The 25,429-nt window shown below is 37.2% G+C and overlaps 3 protein-coding genes across 4 annotated transcripts; 2 read left to right on the top strand and 1 right to left on the bottom strand.

Annotated features, from left to right (window-relative positions):
* The first annotated feature begins 612 nt into the window (after positions 1-612).
* LOC103705120 (peroxisome biogenesis protein 19-2-like) lies at positions 613-6,996 on the top strand. The gene is given in 6 exon segments (XM_008788734.3): positions 613-811; positions 894-939; positions 1,019-1,337; positions 4,431-4,503; positions 4,506-4,746; positions 6,725-6,996. Coding segments are annotated over 6 exon segments (768 nt in total). The 5' UTR covers positions 613-768; the 3' UTR covers positions 6,771-6,996.
* Positions 6,997-7,007: 11 nt separating this feature from the next.
* Positions 7,008-9,296, bottom strand: LOC103705121 (probable pectinesterase 68). Its single transcript, XM_008788735.4, has 5 exons — positions 8,710-9,296; positions 8,412-8,601; positions 7,936-8,142; positions 7,603-7,841; positions 7,008-7,385 (listed from the first exon to the last, which is right to left on the bottom strand). Exons 1-5 carry the CDS (start codon positions 9,267-9,269, stop codon positions 7,229-7,231), a joined length of 1,353 nt encoding a protein of 450 aa, XP_008786957.3. The 5' UTR covers positions 9,270-9,296; the 3' UTR covers positions 7,008-7,228.
* A 3,142-nt stretch (positions 9,297-12,438) lies between these two features.
* LOC103705122 (putative pre-16S rRNA nuclease) lies at positions 12,439-16,149 on the top strand. 2 transcript variants are annotated; one of them, XM_008788738.4, is made up of 6 exons: positions 12,443-12,875; positions 12,957-13,016; positions 13,118-13,230; positions 14,072-14,140; positions 15,630-15,681; positions 15,759-16,149. In XM_008788738.4, the coding sequence occupies exons 1-6, from the start codon at positions 12,546-12,548 to the stop codon at positions 15,864-15,866; spliced, it is 732 nt and encodes a 243-aa protein (XP_008786960.1). In that variant the 5' UTR covers positions 12,443-12,545; the 3' UTR covers positions 15,867-16,149. The 2 variants fall into 2 exon arrangements, with proteins under 2 accessions (XP_026659679.1, XP_008786960.1); XM_026803878.2 differs by lacking the exon at positions 14,072-14,140 and having other exon boundaries at positions 12,439-12,875.
* The last annotated feature ends 9,280 nt before the right edge of the window (positions 16,150-25,429 follow it).

Raw genomic sequence — 25,429 nt, forward strand, 5'->3', positions numbered from 1 at the left:
TAAAAAATGATGGTTAACTATACAACAATATAGATTAAAAATTGAAAAGATCTGCATTAAGTATTGAGGTTTTTTTGGACGAATATCCTCCTAAATATCGAATTTTGCATGACTCTCTAAAAATTGATATTTGGATGTATACTCTCGTAAAACACTTGTTTTGCTATTCTACCTTTTTTTTATTCTTATTTTTGTATGTATACTCACGCCATCTAATATTTTTAAAAAATTGACGATTTCAAATTAAAATAACTAAAATATTTTTAATGGGTAGATGCGTAAAAAGAAATAGATGATCGCGATGAAGGACAAAAAAGTAATTTCAAAATTTTATTTTATTTGTAATTAAAATAAATATGGTTTTTATTAATGATGTTAGAAGAACAGTTGTATTAGGAGCATTTGTGCAAAAATAGCATTTTATAAAGATATAAAAAATAAATATAAATTTTAAGAGTATATTGACATAATTTTAATTTTTAGAAGGATATTTATATAAAAAAAACTCTAAGTATTAATATTCTAATATTATATATATATTGTGCATGCATATGTCGGGTCCGGGTCCCGGTTAGGGCGGGTCTGATTCAGGTTATGGGTTGAAGGGCAGCCTAAGCGGCACCGCATTGATATTCCCGAGATTGTTTTGAGAGCCTACCTCCGAGAGTGGAGGCGTTGCCGTGGACCGGGGGTGTTTCGTCTCCTCTCGGCAAACATGCATCCGTTTGCAATCCGATAACGATATCCCAGCTATCCCACCGTTATTCGATGGCGGACCCCTCCTCCGACGATCTCGACCAACTCCCTGACAGTATGCTCCTATTCCCTCTCCTCTGTCTTCCCCTTCTCTCTTAATACCCACTCCGTTATCCATTCTCTCTGCTTTATTCCAGGCGCTTTGGACGACTTCACCAAGCTCGACCTTACTCCCTCTCAAAAGTATTCTTCTTTTCCGCTTTCCTCCATCCAATTCCAGTCTTTAATTGATTTAGTTCTATTCCTATCTATCTATAAATAGGAGCGGTGGTGTTGGAGATGGGAAAGGAGGAGGAGGAGGTGGGGGAGAGGGAAGGGCTTCTATGCCCCCTTCGTCTTCGGTGCAGGGATTGGGAATAGGGTTGCCGGACCTGAAGGCGAGGAGGAAGGGGAAGCAGAGGGCTCCTCCCAAGGGATCCCACGCCTCCGAGGCGCTCGAGAAATTGACTCAGCAAACTCGCGAGGCCGTACGGGGGCTGGAGTCGGCCACCGCCGCGGCCCCGAGAGGCGAGGGTGATTTGGATAAGGAGTCCATGGTTGAGGACTTTGTCAAGCAGTTCGAGGAGCTCGCTGGATCCCAGGTCTGTGTCATGTTTTATTTTGTTAGTTTGTTTTTAATAAATTCATTTCTCAGGATATTTGGTTTCTGATAATTGGGAGAGTCCTTTACATCAAGGGGAAAGTAGATTTTGTGAATTTTATAGTCGTTTATCTGATTTATTTAGTCTTTATGATTGTGTTTCTGGTGGTATGTGAGGTGGATTAGATTAAGGGAGCTACTTGGTGATATAGAGTTAATCTGTGTTGCTTTTCTTTATCCTGGATTTGGGTTTGAATTCAGTACTTAGCTTCATCTAATTATATAGGTTGGTTTTGGCTTATTACCTATTAAAAGGGTGATAGCAATTGGAGCTGGAAAACTTTAGTCTTTGGTTTTGAATTAATTAATGGTTAATTTTAGCATGAGTTGTTTATGAAACTCTAGTTGATGATGTTTTCTTTTGTACTGGAATGGAAATGCTTCCTAGGGCTAGAATGGTGTACCCAGCAAAATTTCCACTCCTGGCAATTGAGTTGGTTAATATGAGATTGTTTTTCTTTCCCCCCATCAATGATAACTATGGGACGGCAGTATAATTGCAAAGAAGCGTTGCTGGTATCAAACTACAATTATCTAGGCTTCATTAGCTCTTTCAAGTCAGGTTTGAGGTTTTTAAGTAATTTCAATTCTCAGGAAACTCTGAGCACACTTATAATTATAGTGCCATAGAAGGACAGTCATTAGAAGATTGACAAGGTTTATCTGAAACAAGTATCATCAATGGACAAAAATGATGTAAGGCGAGCTGACTTCAAGAGTACTTTGATCTACCAGAATTTCTGGTCTTTGGATTTCCAACTACATGCATGATCTTGAGAAAAAGGAAGTGTATGGAGTACTGGTTCGAGTCTAACATGGTGTGGACATCTATAATGACCACAAATTCATCAAGGAAAAAGTATACTGATTAGTAGAAATAAAGCTCTTGTTACTTACATAGATATTGCTATATGATTCCTGAAATCTGTGATCTAACAAATAAGCTCTATGATTATTGTAGGCATTCTTAGGAGTCTTTCCTTACGAGGAAGAGGTGATATCAGCATATGAATGAGATTGAGTACACTGTATGTGTGCTTGGCGACAAGGCACCTAGGAGCATCTTTGCCAGCATGAGGATTTATTGAGGCAAAATAGAGATCATAACATCAGATAGCTTAAATCTTGGGACTTGGAAATCAATAAACCATTAACTTCATGCAATCTGGGAACCTCTAGCCAATATCTAAGGTGAGACTAGTGCCCAACATGATGACCTTACTTTGGGTAAGTGCTATCATGATGGTTTGAAGCCCTATGATGAACCAACACAGACTGGAGGGTTGGTTAATTAGGTCCTGTTACTGTGGGATAGGAGTGGATTTTGAGCATTACCATGACCATGTATACCCTCACAAGTCCTTTAATTAGTCAGATAATGTCAAGTATTTCTTAAAGTGATAAAATGCCAATATTTAAAATATTTTAACTTTAAATTGGCGAGAAATATACAATCAAATTGCATACATTACACCCAATAGGACTGGTATTTGTACTAAGGTAATGCTTAAAGGGTGGTGGTTATTTCACATGCATGGAACTTCCAAAAAAATATTGGGAGCTTCATGGTGGGTTACAAAAGAGATGAATCTTTTATTTTTTTAAGATGAATAAATAAGCCATGAGTTGAACTGTTAGAAGTATATATCATTAAATGTGAAACATAGATCTCATACTCCCTCCGCCCAACCCCCTTCTTCTGTTACAGGCCTGCTGTGATCTAATGCTTCAGCTGGATTTTGGCTTGGGTCTTTCAAGGAATTTATGAGGGTTGAAGTCTAACTTTATTGTTGTGTAATCTTCAAAGTGGATGTTTCATTGCTTTTAAATGGCTTGGTGACAGCTTTAAAGTATTCAAAGAGGTCAAAATGTCCTAAAACCATCATATTTGATTGGTTCTGATTTTCAGGAGCATATTTTTCAATTTCTGTAGAGGCAAATGGAACAGAGTGCCATTTCTTTAGTGCTTAAAAAAATTCCAAATTATTTATCTGGGATAGCATTATACTTCAAAATGCTATTTATAATTGGTTGAATGCCAATTAACCTCTGGTACTTTTAAGATGGTTGACAAGACAGGCACTGTTTGCTATAGTGAATATGACAATGACAACTGAGAAGTATTCCCTGATCTAATGGGAATGATGCTATTCATGCAATTAATAGAACTTCGATCATGTTCAACCAATAAATCTTCAAAGCAGAATGAATTGAGAAAAGTATCAAGATTTGAGTACCCTTTCATTGTTTATAGGCATAGCACTGCAGGAATTTAAAGGGTTGTACCAGCAAATATTTAGTGGCTACATTTTATATGTTCATTTGGATGTATCCATGATTGCCTAATTATATTACAAACTGCATTCCTTCTGATGGGTTTTTTGCATTTAGGTGTTACTCTGCCAGCAAGGATGAGAATGAATATTTGAAGATTAATTAAAGATTTGTGTTAAGCTTTTCTACATCTTAGTTGGTTGGAATCATCATGGAGATGGAAAAGTCTACTCCCCCCTTTTTATGTTTTTTGATTTAAAGCCTTGCCATGTCAAGTTATTACTTGAACTCGACTATCCTGTGTGAATTCACACTGTGCCATGAATTGATAAATAAACACGGCAAGGGAAATCTCACACACCTGGTTTTGAAATGTCATATTCTATACCACAGTTACAGTGATATCCTATGTGATGAGTCGAGGGTGTAGATTATACAGTTAAAGCATTATTATTGCACCTATAATCATCCAGGTAGTCATTTTTTCTTGTTTAACATCAATAGAAAAGGGAAAATCTTGCTTTTTTAAATAAAAGAAATGTACTCCATAGCCTCCAGAGAAATGGTATTTACTTGTAGCACCATTATTCTGTTTGAATGAAAGATTCCTTTTTGGATGTAGAGATTTTTCATCTTTTTTGTTCTTTTACGAGGTTAGGCTGTGCAGCATTTCTTTGATTTCTTGAGTCTTTCAAACTTATTGGTATATCGGCTTGAAATTATTATGTTTCTAACACATTGATTTTTTCCATTGTAATAGGACATGGAATCTATTGTTGAAACTATGATGCAACAACTTTTGTCTAAGGAGATTCTCCATGAACCTATGAAGGAATTGGACAAAGATATCCAAAGTGGTTGGAGGAGCACAAAAGTAGATTGACCCAGGAAGAATATGATCGCTATCATTGCCAATATGAACTCATAGTAATGCTGAATGATGTTTATGAAAATGAGCCTGACAATTTCTCTAAGATTGTTGATCTCATGCAGAAAACGCAGGAATGTGGCCAACCTCCCAATGATATTGTTCAAGAGCTTGCTCCTGATCTTGACCTAAACAATCTGGGCCAAATGTGAGTCTGCTATTCTAAATTCTGACTACATAACATTCTAATATACATATTCAAAGTACCAGAAAATATCTATTTTGGCCTTTTCCCTGATAGAATATCAGGATATTTTTACCCATAACACAGGCTTTAAAGTATTGGCTAAAGCTTTCTGGTCCTAGGTCTTGGTTGCTGATAGAAATGTGATATACGCCTGTTTTTTTCTTTTTTATCCTCGCGTTGACCATGTATGAGTTTCCGTGGCTGCAAATACTATTGTCATCATTCTAAAGGACTTCCTTAACATGTTGAGATTGTATGAATATGCACAATGAAGATTCAAAGAGCCTGTGGATGAAGAAAACTTGTGTTGAAGGGTTAGCAGAGGAGGGGATGGTGCCTGAGATGGCAGTGGTGAAAGTTGAGAGGAATGATATGAAAATACTGGCATCAACAAGGTTATACAGGAGTTTATACAGGAAATGTGAAACAAGGTTAAAATTTCAAAAGATTATCAATTTGTCTTGTACTATGTTAATGATACCTACTGTACAGAGGCCTAGCCAATACAATATATAGTCTATGTGCTTTGTGATTTAAAGTCATGCATTAACCTAGTTTTGGTAAATATCACTGCATAGCACGTTATGATGCATAAAATTGCATAGTGATAAGTATGGTAAAATTAATAATGACCGAAGTCTAACTAATTGAAAACTATATATTGTCTTAGTGATGTATCAAAAACGACAATACATATTCCAGGAGTATCCATTCATAGTGTTAGATACGTCCATGTGAGTCAAACATATGATATAAAAATTTAGAGCATATCTATTTGTCATTATCAAGCTATAGAAATAACTTATATCAAATAAGGAAGCTTCCATTGCATATCACTGTAAATCTAAACTGTACAATGGACGTGTATCTTTCCAAGATATTTTATGGCAGGCATCATTTTGGATACACATACCATCTTGAGCCTCGACTGATATAGTCGCAATATGCAATAACTTAGTTCTTGAACATAAAATGATGGCTTGTTCCCAGTTTACCCCTTAATTTTGTCAACATATTTTGCCTCCACCAGACGGCATTATACATATTGAAATGTTCTGCTGATCATTTATTTCCATCAAAGATATGATACTTACTTCATAATATCACCTAGCAAACTGAGCAATCGTGAACTATATGACCCAGTTCCACAAATGCAATCATGAAGGCAGATTAAAGCACTAAAGCATAAAATGAGCTAGTAAAGGTTAGGATGTTCCAGTAGAAGTGCAGTTCTATCAGGAAGAGTAGAATTAGAAGCAATTAGAAGAAGCTAGTATGAGCACCTGTAGGATGTGTCTGAACGTGTGCAGTACAAGCCAGAGGGGCCTGATGAATCATAGGTGGATTCCAGTTTGGAGGACTAGAAAAGCATAAAGATACCAACTTATACAGGACTAGTACTAGGGTATATGGAGGTAGCTTTTTTTGAGGACTTTGTCTGGAATAGTGGCCGGTTATGTATGAGGATTAATAGGTAATTAGATGAGGGAACTATTGCCACTTTAATTCTTAACTCATATTTGAATTTGATCAGTGGATTAGAAGTCATGCTTATATCTGAATTCATGCCATTCGTGTGTCATTGTGACTGAATCATTGTTACCAGATATATCTGTTACAGCAGAGGACAAAGTATATATCAGCATTAGTTTGACAAAGTTACTCATTTTTGTTGGTGAAACCATTCGCAGGAGCAGATAATATTCTGCATCTACCACTAAGCTTTGACTAATACAGGATTACTGTAAAACACCTCCTTACATCACCAATTATGCATGCGCTTGATAAAATCTCATGTTTGTCTTAGACAGGTCGCTTGAGATGATATGTGTCTCATTATTTTGCCAACACTCTGCTTAAGGATTTTTCGTGTGTTGCTTTTGGAATTGCATATTTGTGAATTTTAATGTGGTTTCTTTGTCCCTTTTGGTTTTTGCAGATCCCCTGAGCTGCTGGAGTCTACATCCAATTGTTGTATAATGTAAATTGGGCATTGTCTCTCAGTTTAGCAAACTTTTTGCTCTTCTTTCTTCCTTCCGAATGTCGAAAAATTTTATCAGAGTGCAGTCTAATTAATTATGTTAATACTTCAAGTTTGTAATCTTTTTGGGGTCCGTAATGCTCCATTTGGGTTGCTTGCTATATTGTAACACTTAGACAAAACATTGAAAAATAGCTCGAGATCCAATTGTGGGACTGATTCAGAACTAAGAGATGGATACTGTGGAACCAAATAATTGTTTCTGCTATTTCACTGCATGATTTAACAACTATAGATATTACACAGGAATCTGTATTCCATTTGACGTACCTAAACTATATGAGAGAGTGTATCTGTTATTCCATCACATGGTTCAACAGCAATAGATATTTGGTGGCTCTGTTTTCTTTATTACATGGACACAAACAAATCTTTGGAGTTCATCAGAGGTCAGCTGTGTGCTCAGGGATCTGAGGGGCTGAGCCAATGCCTTCCGTTGACGAAGCTCTTGGCGAGGAAGGGGTGAGCAGTCTCGTAATCAAGCTCCCGAGCCCATGCAACACCCCGAACGGCTGCAACACCTGGACCCCAGCACTTGTAGACTCCAAAGAAGACAGTCCTGCAAGACCCAAGAAGAAATCAGAATACTCAGACACCTGGCCATCCACGTTTTAGCTTTCCATATGGTGAGGATGATTCACCAATATGTCAATGACCCTTAATGCCTAGAGCTCTGTTATATCTCTGAGATGGACGACGGGTCTACTTGAGTTAAAATGTTTGCCAATTGTAGTTATCATTACCACCTATGATGCTGGATGAAGAGAGGAGCTTACTTTCTCTTGTTGCCGGAGGGGTCCCAGTCATCCCACCCGCCTGGTATCACCACATCATCGAAGTGGGTATAGGCAAAGACGATTCTGGAGTACCGCCCCATGGCGCGCCCCACGTAGAGCTTCCCTGTGCCCGTTACCCTGCAGTTCACGAACGCAAAGCCAGTCTTCTCGCAGGGGGAGTTCCTGTTCTGTGCTGCAATGGACCCAAAGGGCTCCGCAATGGAGTGGAGCTGGCAATCCTGCAATGCTTTGGCCATCATCAGCGCCGGAAAAACTGTAGGACTTGGAAGCAAGATAATTAACCGATCGTTGGAAGCTCGGGAATGTGGATACCTTGTACATGGATCTGCCATTGCCAAAGATGAAGTCGATGGATCCCTCGATGTAGCAATCCTTGAAGTAGTGTCTCCCGGCGTCGTCGCAGAGTGTGTCCTGGGCGCCGTAGAAGCCGCAGCCGAAAAAGTAGGCCTTGTCGCCTGAGATGCGGAAGGCTGCGGCTTGCCATCCTTCCATGCCCGGCAATGGTGCAGGAGCTGTGTTCTGTTGGTAATACAAGTTGTGGGTGAACAAGTAGTCTTGCTAGCTAGCTATTATTTCATCTAAACAGGTTATGCTTGCTCTCCATTATCATCAACTTGGAGCATACTCGTGAAATTTTATTGAAAATTTCTGGAATCATGATCCTTGATAAAACAAAGGAGACAAGGGGGGCAAGAATTACTGTCCTCGCAAACTAACTTCAGCCTATCGCTCTTTGCCGCCCCGATGAAGCAGAGCAATGATCAGAGCAGGGATTATGAGTCACTCACCTTGAAACTGATATTTCTAGCAATGAAATTATTAGCAAAAACAGTTACAGAAGCTGTTTTGTAAGTCCGTAGCTGTTGCCCGCTAGGCCCTCTGTCGCTGGCGCGGTCATGCCACTTGATCACCGTCTCATCTCTTCCTGCACCTTGGAATGTTATGTATGGTTTCGTCGCTGGCACGGTCACCTTCTCTCTGATCCACCATGGAAAGATTTACAAGGATCAAACACACACACACACAAAGTAAGAGCTGGTTTTCGGAAAATGGAAGAAAGAAGCAGAACAATGAGGAATTTATTACATGTAGCTGCCGGCATTGATCTGTATTACAACGCGCTTGGTGTTGTTCTCTGGGATAAAATCGACGGCCTCTTGGACAGATAAGAAATCACCGGAGCCATTTGCGTCGACTACGAGCGCGTATTGTTCCGTTGGCCCAAGCCGGTGGTGATGGTGTTTCCTGATGGTGGAGTTGAACTCGCATGCACTGGTACGTGGTGCGAGAAGTAGGAAGACGAAGAGGAACAGAGAGGCTAGAATTCCCATCGATGAACGGATGGTAGGTAATAGGAGTCTTGAGAGAGAGAGAGAGAGAGAGGAAGAGCAACAGAGAGAGAGGAAGAGAGTCTTTGGTGCAAATGATGCGCTCCAAGGTCTAGAGGAATTTGAAGGGAGTGAAGGGAGTGTGGAATGGGAAGCGAGAATGGAGCTGCGGCTAGTGGAGCTGCCTCGTTGAGTTGAGAGAATGATTACATCCAATGGTAATTTATTTCTTTTGGGATGTTGGCCGGCCCAACGGTCAAGACGTCTCCTGGTTTTGTCAGCCAGCAAGCTGAGCTGGTAGCCAAACGCGGGGCCCATAAAGTACGAGTATAAGACAAGGGGAGGACCATGCAGTCCACTGAGCAATGTCCGGTTTGAAAACGGCAACTTCAATCATGTTCCTCCTGAATCACCAGTTCACTTTATTGCAAACAGTAACAAATATAACACAGTCGGTATATCATTTAACATAGATTTACTAAGAACTCAACACCAGAATTAAAGTAGGATAGGAAAAAGCTAGGGAGGAAAGGTTGGATCCTTTATCCAAGCTGGTTCAATTTTAAAAGGGTGAAAGCCTTTTTCTTGCTTTTGTTCTTAGGAGACCCTTTTAGGCCATAGAGTTTGGCAGCCAATGCACAGAGTCCTAGAACAAGGGGTGATAGGTAAGGTAGTAGGGCAGGAGAGAAGGAAAGGAAGGCGAAGAGAGGCAACGGTCATCTACGGAGTGCAGGCATGAGATGAGAGGAAGCATGGCGTTTAGTGTTTTGTATGGTAGCCGTGAGACTGGAGCAGGGCGGGCGTCGTGATGTGGTGGGAATTTTAAATACCCGTTCGGAACGTTGGGAGGTGTCGGAGGAGAATGACAGCGGGGAGAGGTAGAGACAGAGGGAGAATCCCTGATGGAAGGCTGGTGGGGCCACTGGATACGGGACCAGTACAAGATGTTCTTCACGTGCGAGAGAAACCTCGGAGGCCAAGCTGTAGTAGGGCCCGCTGTTACAACGTTCAGCTTGCTAAGGTCGAGCTCATGCAGAGCCGTACCGAGGTTTCAGTAATTTGTCCAGCTTTGCTTATATAAAACTAGGGGAGGGGGTGGTTCTATATACACCCCCCCTATTGCTCAGGACACCCCCCAAAAATTAAAAAAAAATTAAATACTCTCTACACCCCCCCATTTGCTAAGGACACCCCTAAAAAATTAAAAATTTCTAACTTACCCCCCACCCTCCCCACCCCCTCACCTAAATTGCTCTCTACACCCCCCAAACCCCCCCCCCCACCCCGCTCTTTCCCTCCAAAACACCTCGCCAACGCCCAAAACCCCCCCGTTCCCCCTTCTCCCTCTCGTCGCCGGCATTCTCCCGATCTCCGGCCACCTCGCCGGCTTCTCCCGGAACCACCTCGCCGGCTTCTCCCGAAATTTTTTTTTTCACGGTTCGTGCTCCGTTCGGCACTGGATCGCCGAACAAAAGGCTTCTGTTCGGCTGAACAGTGCCGGACAGAAGCCTTCTGTTCGGCACTGTGCAGCCGAACAGATCTGTTCGGTTGAGGGTTGCCGAACAGAAGGCTTCTGTTCGGCACTGTTCAGCCGAACAGAAGCCTTTTGTTCGGCGATCCAGTGCCGAACGGAGCACGAACCGTGAAAAAAAAATAATTTCGAAACAAGGTGGAACACGTACCTTTGCGGCCGATTCTTCGTCCCAAATCACTAGTTGCTTGTCCATGCTTCGAATGGGGCTTAAATCTCCTTCAAAGATCGCCTAAACGATGTAAATGGATCGAGGGGTTTAAGGGGGGTTTGAGGGGTGTTTTTTTTTTCTTTTCAAAACGAAACGGAGGAGGAAGGGGGGTGTATGAGAAAATTTCAAGGGCAATATGGTAATTACACTAAAGGTTAGTTTGGGTATTTTTTTTTTGGTTTTTGGGGGGTGTCCTGAGCAATAGGGGGGGTGTATATAGAACTACCCTAGGGGAGGAAGCAAATCCCAAGTAGTAATAACAAAATATACATACTATATTTCTAGTTTATACAACAGGCTGGTCTAAAAATTTCAATTTAATATCATTATTTTTAGATGAACAGCATAAATACTAAATCGCAAGTCAGTAACTCAAGTTAATGAGATCATGAACAGCAATTTTGTGGGCCTTTTGAAAAGTTTTTCAATGTTTTACCCCCCCAAAAAAAGAAGTTTTTCAGTGGCACTAAGTGGTATTAAAATAGTAAAACTATGTTCTAGTATAGGCTTAGTTGAAATCTGTTGCAAAATATAATTTAGTTGACCCACCCAAATCCATTGAGTTAATGAATATACGTACAAGTACAGGTAAGAGAACATCGAGTAAAAGAATGGATTTCAAGTAAGCGTAGAAGTACAGGAAAGATCCATTGAGTTAATGCTTCTCAAGTAGCTCCTCGCCGGTAGTTCCCAGAAATCAAACATGAGAATGGCAGTTTTTTTCAGATTTCCAGCACTTCATTGCGATAAGCATCCTAATATTGAATCTTTATGATGTCACAATGGAAAACCATTTATTGTTTATCTTCCATCAAAGCCTCTCTAAAATTTAATTAAGAACTGTGTCAAACTTAAACCATGCCTTTTCTTACTCCTCAAGTAATCAAAATTTTAAACCATTGTTGGTGAGTTCCAATCCTTGTATTCCTGCAATACAACTATTTTCTAACTCATGTATAAAGATTAATATCTTAATCAAATTAGTGAGAGCGTTGTTTTTGGTTGCAAAAGTTTTCAAGAATATCTTCATAAAATGCCATGTGTTTTCAAGAAATTGTTTCATGTTATTTTTATATAAAGCAGAATGCTTGGGTCTCATTAACCCCACTTACCCTGGTGACTGGATAGTATCTCAAAGCCTCATCCTCAAATATCAGAAAGTACTAAAAATAGCAATACCAAAACATTAAACCGATCTCATTTAATTTAAGAAATATAAGAAAAAAAAAGAAGAAATAAACCTATGCAGCAAAAACAATGTGCCGATTAATTTGCGTAACTAATTTAAACTGCTTAGGTTTGAGAAAACAAGGATTAAAAATATTCAAAAGATAAAAAACTTTGCCGAGAGATATAAACAAAAGCTACAAAACAAAACTTCGTGTAGTGCTATCTGTGACAAAAAAATCTCTTTTTTATGAGAAATAAAAAGTTTATGATATACAAATCTCACACAAAATGTTTGCAACAATCGGTTTAGGTCACAATATAACCTCCTCTTGGATATCAAATACATGGGCTTGATGGAAATCTAATATCTATAAAAAAAATAAACTTAGTAGAGCCTAAGCTTAAGAAGATGTTAATGCTAAATATCCAATGGTTCGAAATTGTGATGGTAAGAGTCTTAGAATTCGAATCCATGTTCTCATATAATTATCAGTACAATAATACTTTTTTCTGGAATTTGACCCTCACTCTTTAATGGTCTACTCTAACCATCCTCACTCTGGCCACTGCCCTTTTAACATAAAACTCCCTCTTTTTTTTGCTACAGAGATGGAAGGCGAAACTGGTATTAACTAACCCGACCACCAGCTCTCGGTGCATCTTATCCCGATCCCAGCGGCAAATGCAACAACGGCTGTCATGGACGCTCGCAAGACCTCCACCTTCGCCCCTCCTCCATCCCACCACAAGCTTATCGAGCACGAAGCCTCGGCTTTCTTCCATTCGAAAGATTAGGGCTAGGGTTTGGACACCGCCGTCGTGCTCTTCCTCCTCCTCCTCCTCCTCAAAAAAGACTGCCGCGGTGGAACTGGATGCAGAGCTCCTACCGAACGCGCGACGCCGGAAGAGCGATCCGAGATGGTCCGGCGCCGGCTTCAGCCTCGGCGTCGACCTCGGTGCCTCTCGCACCGGCCTCGCCCTCGGCAAGGGCTTCTTCCCTCGCCCCCTCACCGTACTCACCCTCAAATCCTCGTTTTGATCTTTCTTCTTGCTTTGTCCCTCCAATTTTAGGGTTTGATTTGGATTGAATTAGGTATTGGAGCTGCGGGGCCAGAAGCTCGAGCTTCGCCTTCTTGAAATTGCGGAACGGAAGGTCCAAATTCATAAAAAAGAACAAAAAAAAAAAGATTTCGCAATTGTTTCTTTATTGAAGTTTTGGTGATTTCTTCCCTATCTTTTGATGGTTCTGGATAGGAGGTTGATGAATTTATAATCGGGCTTCCGAAGTCCAGCGATGGGAAGGAAACGCCGCAGTCAAACAAGGTCCGGAGCATTGCGGGAAGACTTGCAGTTCGAGCTGCAGAGAGGTGAATGATTTGATGGTTAATTTCTTTACATATTCGTACTTTCATTTCCTTTTTTTTCTATACATGATTCTTTCTTGTGATTTGTTTTCGTTTCTTTTCGATTGGTAAAACAATGGATATACATCAAACATGCATAACAAAAAACAACAAAATGAAGACAAAAAGACTGAATGCGTGATGCTGAGCAACCCTGATGCCTTTAAATGCGGTCAAAACAGAGTTCTTGATGGGAACTTGGGAGCTTTTTGTTAATCGTATCTTCAATCACTCATCCCTGTTAGTCCATTGTTTTGCATGACCCTAGGGTGGTTTCTTTGTTCTCTTAGGAGTTCTTTGGAGTGTAGTTTATACATGTTCTCTCTCTCTATCTCGCTCTCTGTAACTTTAATTACAGGAACTTGCATGTGTTTTTAACTTTTGATAGAGATCAGAATGATGAGTTATTTCTTTTTAAAGTCCAATGCTTCATGGTATAAAAAGATAACTTATGCCATACAAGATATCGTTCTAGTGTTATTCAACACTTTAATGCTCGGTTGCTCTAACGCTATCCTAGACTGAGAATGTCCTCACTGCATGGATGATGAATGCCTTAAAGCATTACACTTGTTGAAATTATTCTTAAACTAGCTTTTTTCACCTATTTCCGTGCATCATTCTCTTGTTTAACCTAAGTTTCCATTGCAGATAACTCAAAATTGTATATGACTTAGTAGCTGCTTTTAAGCAACTGTGTTGTATTTGCTCAAAAAAAGGGGAAAAATTGTTGTATACTGTGTTCTTGAATAATCCTGTACTTGCATATGATATAGAATATTAATTTCGAGATTATGCAGTGCAGGGGTTGGAGAGTCTACCTGCAGGATGAACATGGAACTTCAATAGATGCCCTTGATTTTATGATTGATGTGTGAGTTTCTCTCTTAACACGTTCGTTGTATTCATGTTTATGGAAACATTTTGCTGTCTTTCTCAATAAAACCACTAGCTTTTCATTCATTCATCATCAAATTTCAGACTAGATCATCGATTTTATGATCAAAATATGAGGTCTTTTTAGCATCCTGCAAATAATTTTTTTTCCTTTTTTCATCTCCCTTTTGTGTGACAACAACTCATCCTCTCACCCCAATCGGTGAGGACCAGATTTGATGGTGGTGAATATGGTTATGGAAACAACTTAATTTGGATTTTCTTGTCTTCTACTAAATAAACTTACCTGCACATTCTTTGTATGACAAATCACTGCCACCTATAATTAGTGCCCTATTCCCAATAATGCACTCTATTAGTCCCTACAGTCATTTATATTTATTTGGTCTGCAAACTTTCTGGTGGTGGAGTGCCCTTTCCTATTCTAGAACATAGTTTTGGAACCATGTGGTCTGATGCTTTGTCAGCACCTTCCATCTACAGAATTGACTAACTGTTAGCTGCCGTGTGTTTATCTTATTAAATTTAAGCAATTCATCCTGTAAACAGTACCATGTGAGTTTCTCACATTGTAGTTCAACACAGAGCTTCAATAGATGCCCTTGATTTATGCCTGATATGCGAGTTTCTCTCTTAACATGTCCATTCTATTCATGCTTTTGGAAACATTTTGCTGTCATTCTCAACAAAATTGCTAGCTTTTGCATTTATTCATCATCAAAATTCAATCTAGATCATTAATTTTATTATCAAAATATGAGGTCATTTTAGCATCCTGCTAATAATTTCTTTTCTTTTTTCATTCCTTTTTTGTGCGATAACAACTCATCCTCTCACCCCAAGTCACCGCCACCTACAATCGATGCTTGATTCCCAGTATGCACTCCATTAATATCTATAATTATTTATATTTATTTGCTCTGCAAACCTTTCTGATGCTGGAGGTCCTTTTCTATTCTAGAACATAGTTTTGGAATCGTGTATGTTTGTTCCACTGTTATTATGTTCTGATGCTTTGTCAACACCTTCCATCTGCAGAATTCACTGACTGTTACCTTCCATGCATTTATCTTATTAAAGATAGAAAATTCATCCTGTAAACAATACTATGAAAATATGTCACATTTATCACTATTTAGAGAATTCATGAAAGAGAATGTAACCAATCATTTGTTTGGCAGGGAATTGTGTTTTTTTCCTTTTTTTTTGGTTGGGGGGGTGGTGAGGGAGCAGGGGAGCTGTAATTTATACTTCCCCAGAAAAATTCCTTTTTTTTTCTTTATGTGATGTTAAATGCATCATGATCATGCTGCTGCTGTTGGTATCTGCAGTTTGTTGTGTATGAAGTAGTTTATGTTTTCATCATGTTTGTCTAAGCCAGGATAACAATATTAGATGATATAAACAGAAGATGCCACTCTGGACTGTTCTCAAAGAGGAAATTCACAAACTTTTCTCTCTTTCAGGGGCCTAAAGAGGTCTGCTCGCCAAGGGAAAATTGATGCCTATTCTGCCGTGGTGCGCACAGTGTCTTTCTAATTTATTATTTCTTTGGTGTTGCACTTTGTTAACTGTTTTATATCGTCTTTTCGCAGATGTTACTTGAGAGATATTTCTCAATGTCAGGGTGCGGAGCTGAACTAGTTGTTCCTAAGCAGTTGGAATTACAAGAAAAGCTTCGAAAGGGTCCTTGTCAAGACTGAGTTTTAACAGAAAACACCTTCTATGCTGAACAAGTGAAAAAAAAGGAAAAGAAAAGAAAAGAAAAAGGGCATCGATACTTCCATTGCCGACATAAGTTCCAGGTTGTGGAAGCTTGCTGTACACATCTGGTAATTAGTTCATCAAATAAATTTTGAGACGTGAACTTATAATATGCCTGCAAATTGCATCCTTTTCCTTATAAAATAGCAATGCCCATCGATAATTTTTTTTTTCAACAATGGATTATCTAGTATATAATGTGAGCAAAAGTCCTTTCTCCAATCCACCGGATTTGTATCTTTTTTTTCTTTCTTATTTTAAGTTTTTCACAGAAAAACAAGATAGCAATCACCCTATCCATAGTGTAGATCTGCGTAGGAAAAGAAAAAAAAATCTACCTGTAGGCTCTGATAATCGATTACAAAAAGCATCAGACATCTACATGAAACTAAGTAATCAACTGCAAAAGGCATCAGACATCTACGTGAAACAAAGAACATTTTAAACCAGATGATTAGAAATAGCCAATGACACAAGCTTGACTTTTGGTGTTTAGTGGATCGCATAATAGGATTTTTTTGGTAGGGAGACTATCAACATAAGCTGGGACCTATGAAAAGGCATCAATGGTGGTCGTCAGTTGAAAAAATTTGATGGAAATCTCTAGGTATCTAGGTTACTTAGTGAATCTCTTTTGAAACATATTTCTAGAAAGATATCAGGCTTCCAATGTCAAGTTTAACCAAGAAACTGTTTGCGGTGAGATGGAAATTCCATCCAACTTTCACCTCGCCTCCAAACAGGGGACCAGGCAATTGCAAATTAGTTCAGAGAACACGTTATTATGGTGCATTAAAGGCCTTGCCTAATCCCATTAGCATGAGGGTAGTTATGGAGCATAACTGTAAGGTGATGCTCCTATGTTTGGAAAAATTTTCTTAGGAGGAGAAGCTGGAGGCTAGGTCTTCAAGTTTCTCCTAGAAACACTATTGACATTTCTTCTTGTAAAAGCACCTTTCAGATATTATTGCCAAACACTAGTTTTTCAGAGGAAGGAAGCATATTCGGTTTTAAATAAAAAATACTACTAAAACACATTTCTTAAGCAACACAAAGATGATTATGACCCTAATTGTGGCTCATGAAGGCATCCTTTCAAGCCATCAAGATGAGGACAGTAGCAGACCATTCTGTTCTAGTTGCTATGTTTCCTTTTCAAAAATTGAATGTTTGATAAACATGTAATGCTGACAATCTGGCTGGACTAAAGAGTATATAACCTTCTAATTCAACTAGCCCATTGTGGAGAGCCCAACTACTGTATAGGAGTGCCTTCTGCAGCTGATCAGTGCAATTGCCCAATTCGAATTTGATCAGGTTGTAGTTGATCTAACAAGGGCCTGAAAAAACAGCGCAAAACTACTAGATATTTAGAACGAAAGAGCAATTAGTACTATATTTAGAGACTTCTGACATGAATTAAAACGAGAAGAGGAAGAAAAAAAAAAGAATAATAACATTCAGGTTGCATTATAGGCAGATCATCATAAATGTGTGAATGGCAAGAATATGTGCATACCCCTTTGTAGTGGATGCAAGTCAAGTAATTAATATAGATTTTAGTCATAGATGACCATGACTAACATTAAATACATATGCTTGGCCTTCTACTCGATCACGTTGACTTATATGACTATGTCGATCAATCTCTTCCAAAAGCTCAATTGTATATGTCATGCCAAAAATCTATTTTTGGAGTTCCATTTTCAGGAACTTCCAGAACTTCTTAGACTGGCATGCAACCAAAATTGGCAGGTCAATATGTCTCTATGTATGTGTGCGTATAGCAGCAGTGGAGAACATATTTGCAGTGTCTCACGAACTGTCCAAAGGTCAGGCGCAAAGGATACGCTGAAAAAGTTGTAGCAATGAAAATACTATCGTGAATTCTATTGGATCCTGAAATGGATACAAATCAAGAGTGCATCTGAACAATGGCATCATGTATATGATTCAGTCAAGGGCATGAGAAATAAAGAAGTCTACAATATTTTTGAAGCATCTTTGATATCAAATGTAAAAATGTAAAATATTTAAGTAAAAGCACTTTAGTCCTGAGAAAAAGTACTTTCCAAAAAGTCCTGCAAATTTTAACAGCTGGAGAAGATTATAATCATTTGTCTATTGTGCAATCTGTTATTTATCAACATACAATATATTGCATATTTGCCTCAGACGTTGCATGGACAACTGCATGTGGTTAGATCGAGTTCGCCATCTTGGTTCCAGACACTATACGTACACTATGTTGGTATAGTATTGGCATGCACGGTATGGTATGGGGCTCCATTTGGCATACCAATACTCCGTACGTCTCTTGTATACTGGTATGGAATAGTACTCCCGATATCTATGGCTAGCCTTGAATTCATGGATGAGTTTCCTGAGAAAATATCGGCTTTTCTTATTTAATCTTCCAGTCCAGTAAGATAGCAACAATATCAAAGAGCAATTCTAGCCAAACGTGTCCTGCAAAATACCATCCATTTGTTCTTGATGACCCCAGGGCAGCTGGTCTCCCAGGCACCATCTTCCAAAGCCCACAGGAGAGACAGACAATGGACTAGCTTTAAACCAGCATCGAGCAAAGCAAAAGCATCGAAACACCAAAGCAAATAGAAGGCTCTTGCTTGATAGCAACCAAAGTAAATGTTTTTAAAAAAAGAATAACTACAAGCAACAAAATTTAGGAAACATTCAGGCGAAACTAGAGTGCCAAGCATCTGTAATTTCAGGAGTTGGTAGCTGCATTGTTGATTTACTTACAATCAGCACAGCAAAGTTTAATTTGAAATTATTGAACAATCCAACGGTACTTAATGTTTTTTCTGCATGCGCATGCGTTCGTGGTTACATGCGCGTGCGCGTGCGCGTGAGAGAGAGAGATCGAGAAAGAGAGAGAGAGAGAGATGGTCGCTTAATAGTGTCAACTGCACAAACAACATGCACCAAATCAAGGAAAGTTGAGGTGCACAAGGTACATTGTTAGCCATTTTGAATCTGTGGATAATAGCTCTGCTTGTACAAGAGGACCATCTTAAGCCTGTAGCTGTGGGAAAAATTAATCCGCACGCAGTGATTCTTGGGCCGCGTGGCTTTTGGAAAATAAAGGTAGGCTGCCCATATCCGCGGTGCCAGCTCCCTTTAGCCTCCGCGGAAAGAGCGCGGATGCGTCCACAAAAATATCCTAAGGGCTCGTTTGGTTCGCGGGAAGTATTTTCCCTCCTAGGAATATGATTCCTGGGAATCAGATTCCTAGGAAGAGGATACCTAGGAAAGTATTTTTGGCATGTTTGGTTAACCATGGGAAAGTGACAAATTTCCAAAGTACTTATGTTTGGTTAACCATCCACTTTCCTAGGAAAGTTATGTATAATTTCTATTATGTCCTTAATAAAAATTAGGTCTTTAATGCCTCTTTAATGCTTCTTTGATGCTGAAGGGTCTTTTTGGGAAAAAATAAAAAAGGAGTGATTCCCACCTCATGGGAAAGTAACTTTTCCATGTTTCTCATGGAAAAGACTTTTCCATGAAATGTAGGAATCATATTCCCATGGGAATACAACTTTCCCATCTCTCTCCTTTGAAAACTCCAACCAAACAAGAGGCATTTCATTACTTTCCCGTTGACCACACTTTCCCTCCTCTTTTTCCTGCGAACCAAACGAGCCCTAAATGCCCCAAAAAAAACCACTATATATACCCCTCAATTAGAGAAAAATATTGAAAAAATTCTGGAAAAAAATTCTTCCTCCTCTTAGCCAGTTTTAATTTTAATTTTTTTGCTTTATTTTATTTTATTTTATTCTTTTATTTCGTTCTTTACTAGATCTGCAAGTCCGATCGAGTTCGATTTGGTTTCTTCCGAGACGTACCAAAGAAGAAATTGTATGGTCGTCGTATCTCAAAGGAGGATTGCTGGAAGACCTATACGTGGGGGTAAATACTTCTTTGGGACAGCGTCTACGCGCTTCGACCTGCCTTCAATCAAGCTATTTTCTCTTATTTTTGTTTTAAATTTAATATTAGTAGATATGTACGATTTGCAATTTTATAATTTGAATTTATTAAATGAATAGATTTATTTTTGTGCTAGAATATTTTTTTAATAAAATAGATTTATTTTAATACCGAATAATATGTATATATATAATTTCTTTTAAGAATTTCTATTAGTTGCAATTATTAGATTTTTTTGCTTAGTTAGGTGATATATTGCTGACATAAATTATATCAAGGCACTTACATAAATCTATGGATAATTACAGCAGTAGTTTTAAGAGACAAAGTAGTTGTTAGAGCATGTGATTAAAAGCAGAAAGTATAAATCAATAGAATGTAATATACAAACTAAATGAGAACTTTAAGATATTCAAATACGATTTGTAGAAGTGAACCATGTGAAATAACAAAAAAAAAAATGCCACTCTTTATTTTCACCCCATAATGGTTGCATGGGCCATAATATACAATTGAAGGGCAGTTCTCAAGGAGGGATGAGACTACCATCAGAACGTGTCTGTCTATACACAAACAATTGGTGATACTCATAGGAGGATGTCTTAGGTATTTGGAGTTGATCATCATTGATGCACGGCACATGTGGTTGTATCATTCTATGCAAAGGATACCTGGGAGTAAGAATCTAAATTGGTGTATGGTCGGGCTTCGATATCTCTTTGCGCCTTCTTTTCAAATAACAGCCCCTCTTTGACAGTTATTGGATGATGCTCCCAGCATCAATAAAACTTTATGATGATTATGCCGATAAGGATGGATTTGTTAGGTTTAGAGGGTTATCGTCGAGAGATCGCAGTGGATTGGCGGGATGCTAGTTTAGAGAACTCGGATGGTGATGATGATGATGGAGCTATTGTTGTAGGGGTCGGCATAAAGACAGGAGATTACTCCAATACACTGATTGTGTGGTCTTATCAGTTTTAGGAGAACCTGTTAAAATATTTATAGAAAATTTTTTCTGTCCAGTCATATTTGGTATATCTCATGAGTTATATATACTCGTATGCAGACTCCATACAAGAAAAATAATATAAGCTGATATAGGATCATGCTAACAAAACAAAATAATATTTGCTGAAATAAGTTGTGTGTGATTTTTAAAATCATTCTAACAAAATTATACTGACAGATGAAAATAATACTGATTAATACAGAATTACCCTAACAAAAAAAATAATATAATAATAAATAAAAATAATATGGATTGATACAAATTGTTATATAATTTCTAAAATTATACTAACAAACCGAAGTCCAGCAATTGAATTCTAGAGTTTGATTAAGGCAGCATATGAGCACCTGAAGTACAAAAACAGTTAGCTGACCTAACAAAGCAGCGGAAATGGAATGAAAAGATTAAGATACATAGAGCAAAATATCAAAGGCATCATCCACAATCAATTCAAAGCACCACAATGCATGGAAGGTATGGTACGAAGACAGGGATAATTAATAGAATGGTAAGTGATAAGGCCTGGGGCACTTACGTGGCCATCGGAGTATTAATTGTATCAGGATGTCATGACCAAAGACGGCTTTTGACCCTGCCTTGCAGTTACTGTTAGCAATATATCACCTAATTAAGCAAATAAATTTATAATTATAATTAATAAAAAAAATTTTAAAAATAATATATATATATATTATTTGGTATCAAAATAAATCTATTTATCACAAAAGAAATTTATTCTAGCACAAAATAAATCTATTCATTTATCTACAGACCTCCAGGCCTAAGTTTCTTCTTAAAGATCCATTTGCACCCTATAGTTTTACAGTCAGAAGGAAAATCAGTCAGTTTCCAAGTATGATTTTAGATAATTGATTGCATCTCATTTTTCACAGCTTCTCTCTAAAAGGATGAATCTAAGGATTTCATTGCGTCCTCAAAAGTAGTTGGAGAGTCCTCTATAAGAAAGGTATGGAAGTCATCTTCAAATATTTTCTCTACTTTGGATCTCTTACTCCTCCTAGGTTCTGCTTCTACTTCTATTTCTCTTGTCCTTATTCTACTAGAGCTACTAGCTATACCACTATCTACTCTAGTCCTAAGTGGAAAGGTATCTTCAAAATATGTTGCATCTCTAGCTTCTATAATAGTATTGTTACTAATATCATTTTTTTCTGAATTAATCATCAGAAATTTATTGGCATTACTATTGGCTGCATATCCTATGAATATGGCATCCACTATTTTGGGCCCTATTTTCTTTCTCTTAAAGTCAGGTATTTTTACTTTTGTCAAGCACTCCCACACTTTTAAATAGCTAAGATTAGATTTTCTATGTTTCCAAACTTCATATGAGGTTAAATCATTATTTTTAGAAGGAATCCTATTGAGGATATAAGAGACTGAAACTAGAGCTTCCCTCCACAAATTCTCTGGTACTTTTGAGCTTGTGCTGCTCCTCAATCCTAATGGAATTCAAAATTTGGGTTAGGGTGAGACCTCCTTGGGTATGGCTCAGAGTCTTAGCAAAATCAGATCAGAAATTAGGTAGTTTATCTACCAGACAGGCTACCTGGAATGATTCATCCAAATTGGTTCCATTAGCCCTAAGCTGGTGGATCAGGATTTCAAAATCATAGATTTGATCATTCATTGGCTTTGAGTCCACCATCCTAAAGTTATTGAAGTCGGAGGCCTTGAACCTCTTTACCCCGGCATCATCAAGACCATATTTTCTATCTAGGGTGTCCTAGAGTTCTTTGGCACTTTTGGCTGTGTAATAAATATCATACAGCCTCTCAGAAAGGGCACCTAGGATTCTATGGATGCAATGATAGTTTATCTCATCAGGAGTCCTAGAGGGTGTGCTGATGGAAGCAGAAGATTTAGTATGGGAGGAGGATAAACACCGGTTTGGGTTTGAGTTTTGGCGAGTAGCAGGTCATGAAGTAGTTGGGTTGGACCCGTTATCAACTTCTGTAATGCTTTCACCTATGGCTGAGATCAATCTTAATGTGGTGAGCCATAACCGCATTTGGTTCTGCCACCTCCTAAAGTTCTGGCCATCAAATTTTTCAATTTTCGTACTAAGGTGATCACTAGTGTTAGAGGCCATAGGTTTAAGGTAATAGAAAAGAGATAAAAACCTGAATGAAGGCAAAAAATTTATGTCAAAAGATTGCATTAATATTTATATTGAACTTTGGATGTCTAATTGATATATACAAAATAATAATAACTAGATCAACTCCAGATCGGTGGTGGAGCACTAGGCTCACTTAAATACCAGCCTTTCTTAGGAATGTATGCCTTTTTTACAAGCTTTTTTTAACACTATTAGTTAGTGGATATAATCACTAGAGATCACACAAATTTAATTTTTAGAAAAGCCTAAGTGCAAATTTAAATTGGTTATTGTGTATCAATCAATTTCTAAATTTTTGGTTTGAATTTTTTGAATTAGTAATAATTGATTACTAATTTAGTGCTAGCAAATCAATTATTGTAATTAAGATCTAAAATATCAATTCAATAAATTATATAATTTATTACCTTATTAAAATAATTGATTACTAATTTTATGTTAACAATTCAATTATTATAATCGAGATCTAAAATATCAATTCAATGAATTATATATTAGAATTGATTTGTTGCCTTATTAGAATAATTGATTACTAACTTTGTGCTAATAAATCAATTATTGTAATTGAAATCTAAAATATCAATTCAATGAATTATAAAATTTATTAACTTATTAGAATAATTGATTACTAATTTTATGCCAGCAAATCAATTATAATAATTGAGATCTAAAATATCAATTCAATGAATTATAAGATTTATTACCTTATTAGAATAATTGATTACTAATTTTGTGGTAGCAAATCAATTATTGTAATTGAGATCTAAAATGTCAATTAATGAATTATAAAATTTATTACCTTATTAGAATAATTGATTACTAATTTTGTACTAGCAAATCAATTATTGTAATTGAGATCTAAAATGTTAATTCAATTAATTATATAATTTATTACCTTATTAGAATAATTGATTACTAATTTTGTGCTAGCAAATCAATTATTGTAATTAAAATCTAAAATATCAATTCAATGAATTATAAGATTTATTACTTTATTAGAATAATTGATTACTAATTTTGTGCTCGCAAATCAATTATTGTAATTGAGATATAAAATATCAATTCAATTAATTATAAAATTTATTATTTTATTAGAATAATTGATTACTAATTTTGTGGTAGTAAATCAATTATTGTAATTAAAATCTAAAATGTCAATTCAATGAATTATATGATTTATTACCTTATTAGAATAATTAATTGAAATCTAATAAGTTGATTCAATGAATTAATTATTATGTATTAACCAATTTTCGAATTTTTCGTTTGAATAAGATCTGGAAATTAGTCTTTAAAAAGTCTAAATAGAGGTATGATAAACCTCTTGGAGGTTTAACAAATTATTACCTTTTTAGTATGATTTACTGAATTATATATTACTAACAAAAAAAAGTAAACACTTGTTTGAATTGTTAGCAATATATTACCTAACTAAGCAAATAAATCTAATAATTGCAATTAATAGAAATTATTTAAAGAAATAATATATATATATTATTCCGTTTAAAATTTTCTATTAATTGTAATTAATAGATTTATTTGTTTATTTAGGTGATATATTGCTAACAATTTAGACTGCAGCGATTTGATGCACATATTTTGATTTCCCTATTGATAAGGATGATTGTCATGAGCGTCGAGCATTTTTTATCAACTCCTATTCCTAACATTTTTGGATCGACACTGTCCTCGGTTGGACCCAATATGCTCTTGGTTTTATTTTCACCTTGTTAGCCATAATTGAAACACTGCTGCTAGATTAAAAATTGATTTTAGAAAACAATTCCAGTAGAAGGCGAAAAACTTCTCATAGGAAAGTAAATATGGAGGTAATTTACCCTGAATTAGAGACAAGTGACTAAAGATTTCGTATTATTCGAAGAGGACGAATAAACCTTAAGCGTATCACATTCATATAGCAAAGTCATGACAAAAAGTTTTGCATGAAATGAACATTCTGGTCCAAACTTGTATTGCATATAGTGTGGATGGTCTCGCCACACAGAATGAGCAAACAATATCTATAAGTCTAAAGACATTAGTTTCAGTGATGGATTTTATTCACGCTATTTTTTTAGGACATACCCCTTGATAAATACATCTCAATAGGCTCCTAGCAAGCGAGCTCTAGAAGCTACATTTACAACCAAAAAAAAAAAAAAAAAAAAAACCCTCGAACATGAACACTTCCATGTATTCAAGAATTTTGATCAATAAATGTTAGCATAATTTTAGAAATTGCATAATTACCAATATCGGCCCATAATATTTTTTTTTACTAGCATGATCCTATATCAGCCTATATTATTTTTTTTATATGGAATCTCCAAGTTATACCGAATGCGAAGAAACAGAGAAATAAAATCATTTTTCTCTCTCTCTTTTTC

The sequence above is a fragment of the Phoenix dactylifera genome, chromosome 2 (assembly GCF_009389715.1).
Source record: "Phoenix dactylifera cultivar Barhee BC4 chromosome 2, palm_55x_up_171113_PBpolish2nd_filt_p, whole genome shotgun sequence".
Lineage (NCBI taxonomy): Eukaryota > Viridiplantae > Streptophyta > Magnoliopsida > Arecales > Arecaceae > Phoenix > Phoenix dactylifera.

Coding starts and splice junctions, on each gene's coding strand:
- LOC103705121 (XM_008788735.4), bottom strand. CDS start 9,269: ATGGGCCCCGCGTTTGGCTACCAGCTCAGCTTGCTGGCTGACAAAACC. Junction 8,602..8,709: donor ATCAATGCCGGCAGCTACAT/GTAATAAATTCC, acceptor ATGGTGGATCAG/AGAGAAGGTGACCGTGCCAG. Junction 8,143..8,411: donor CTAGAAATATCAGTTTCAAG/GTGAGTGACTCA, acceptor TATTACCAACAG/AACACAGCTCCTGCACCATT.
- LOC103705122 (XM_008788738.4), top strand. CDS start 12,546: ATGCAACAACGGCTGTCATGGACGCTCGCAAGACCTCCACCTTCGCCC. Junction 12,876..12,956: donor TCTTCCCTCGCCCCCTCACC/GTACTCACCCTC, acceptor GGATTGAATTAG/GTATTGGAGCTGCGGGGCCA. Junction 13,231..14,071: donor GCAGTTCGAGCTGCAGAGAG/GTGAATGATTTG, acceptor TATGCAGTGCAG/GGGTTGGAGAGTCTACCTGC.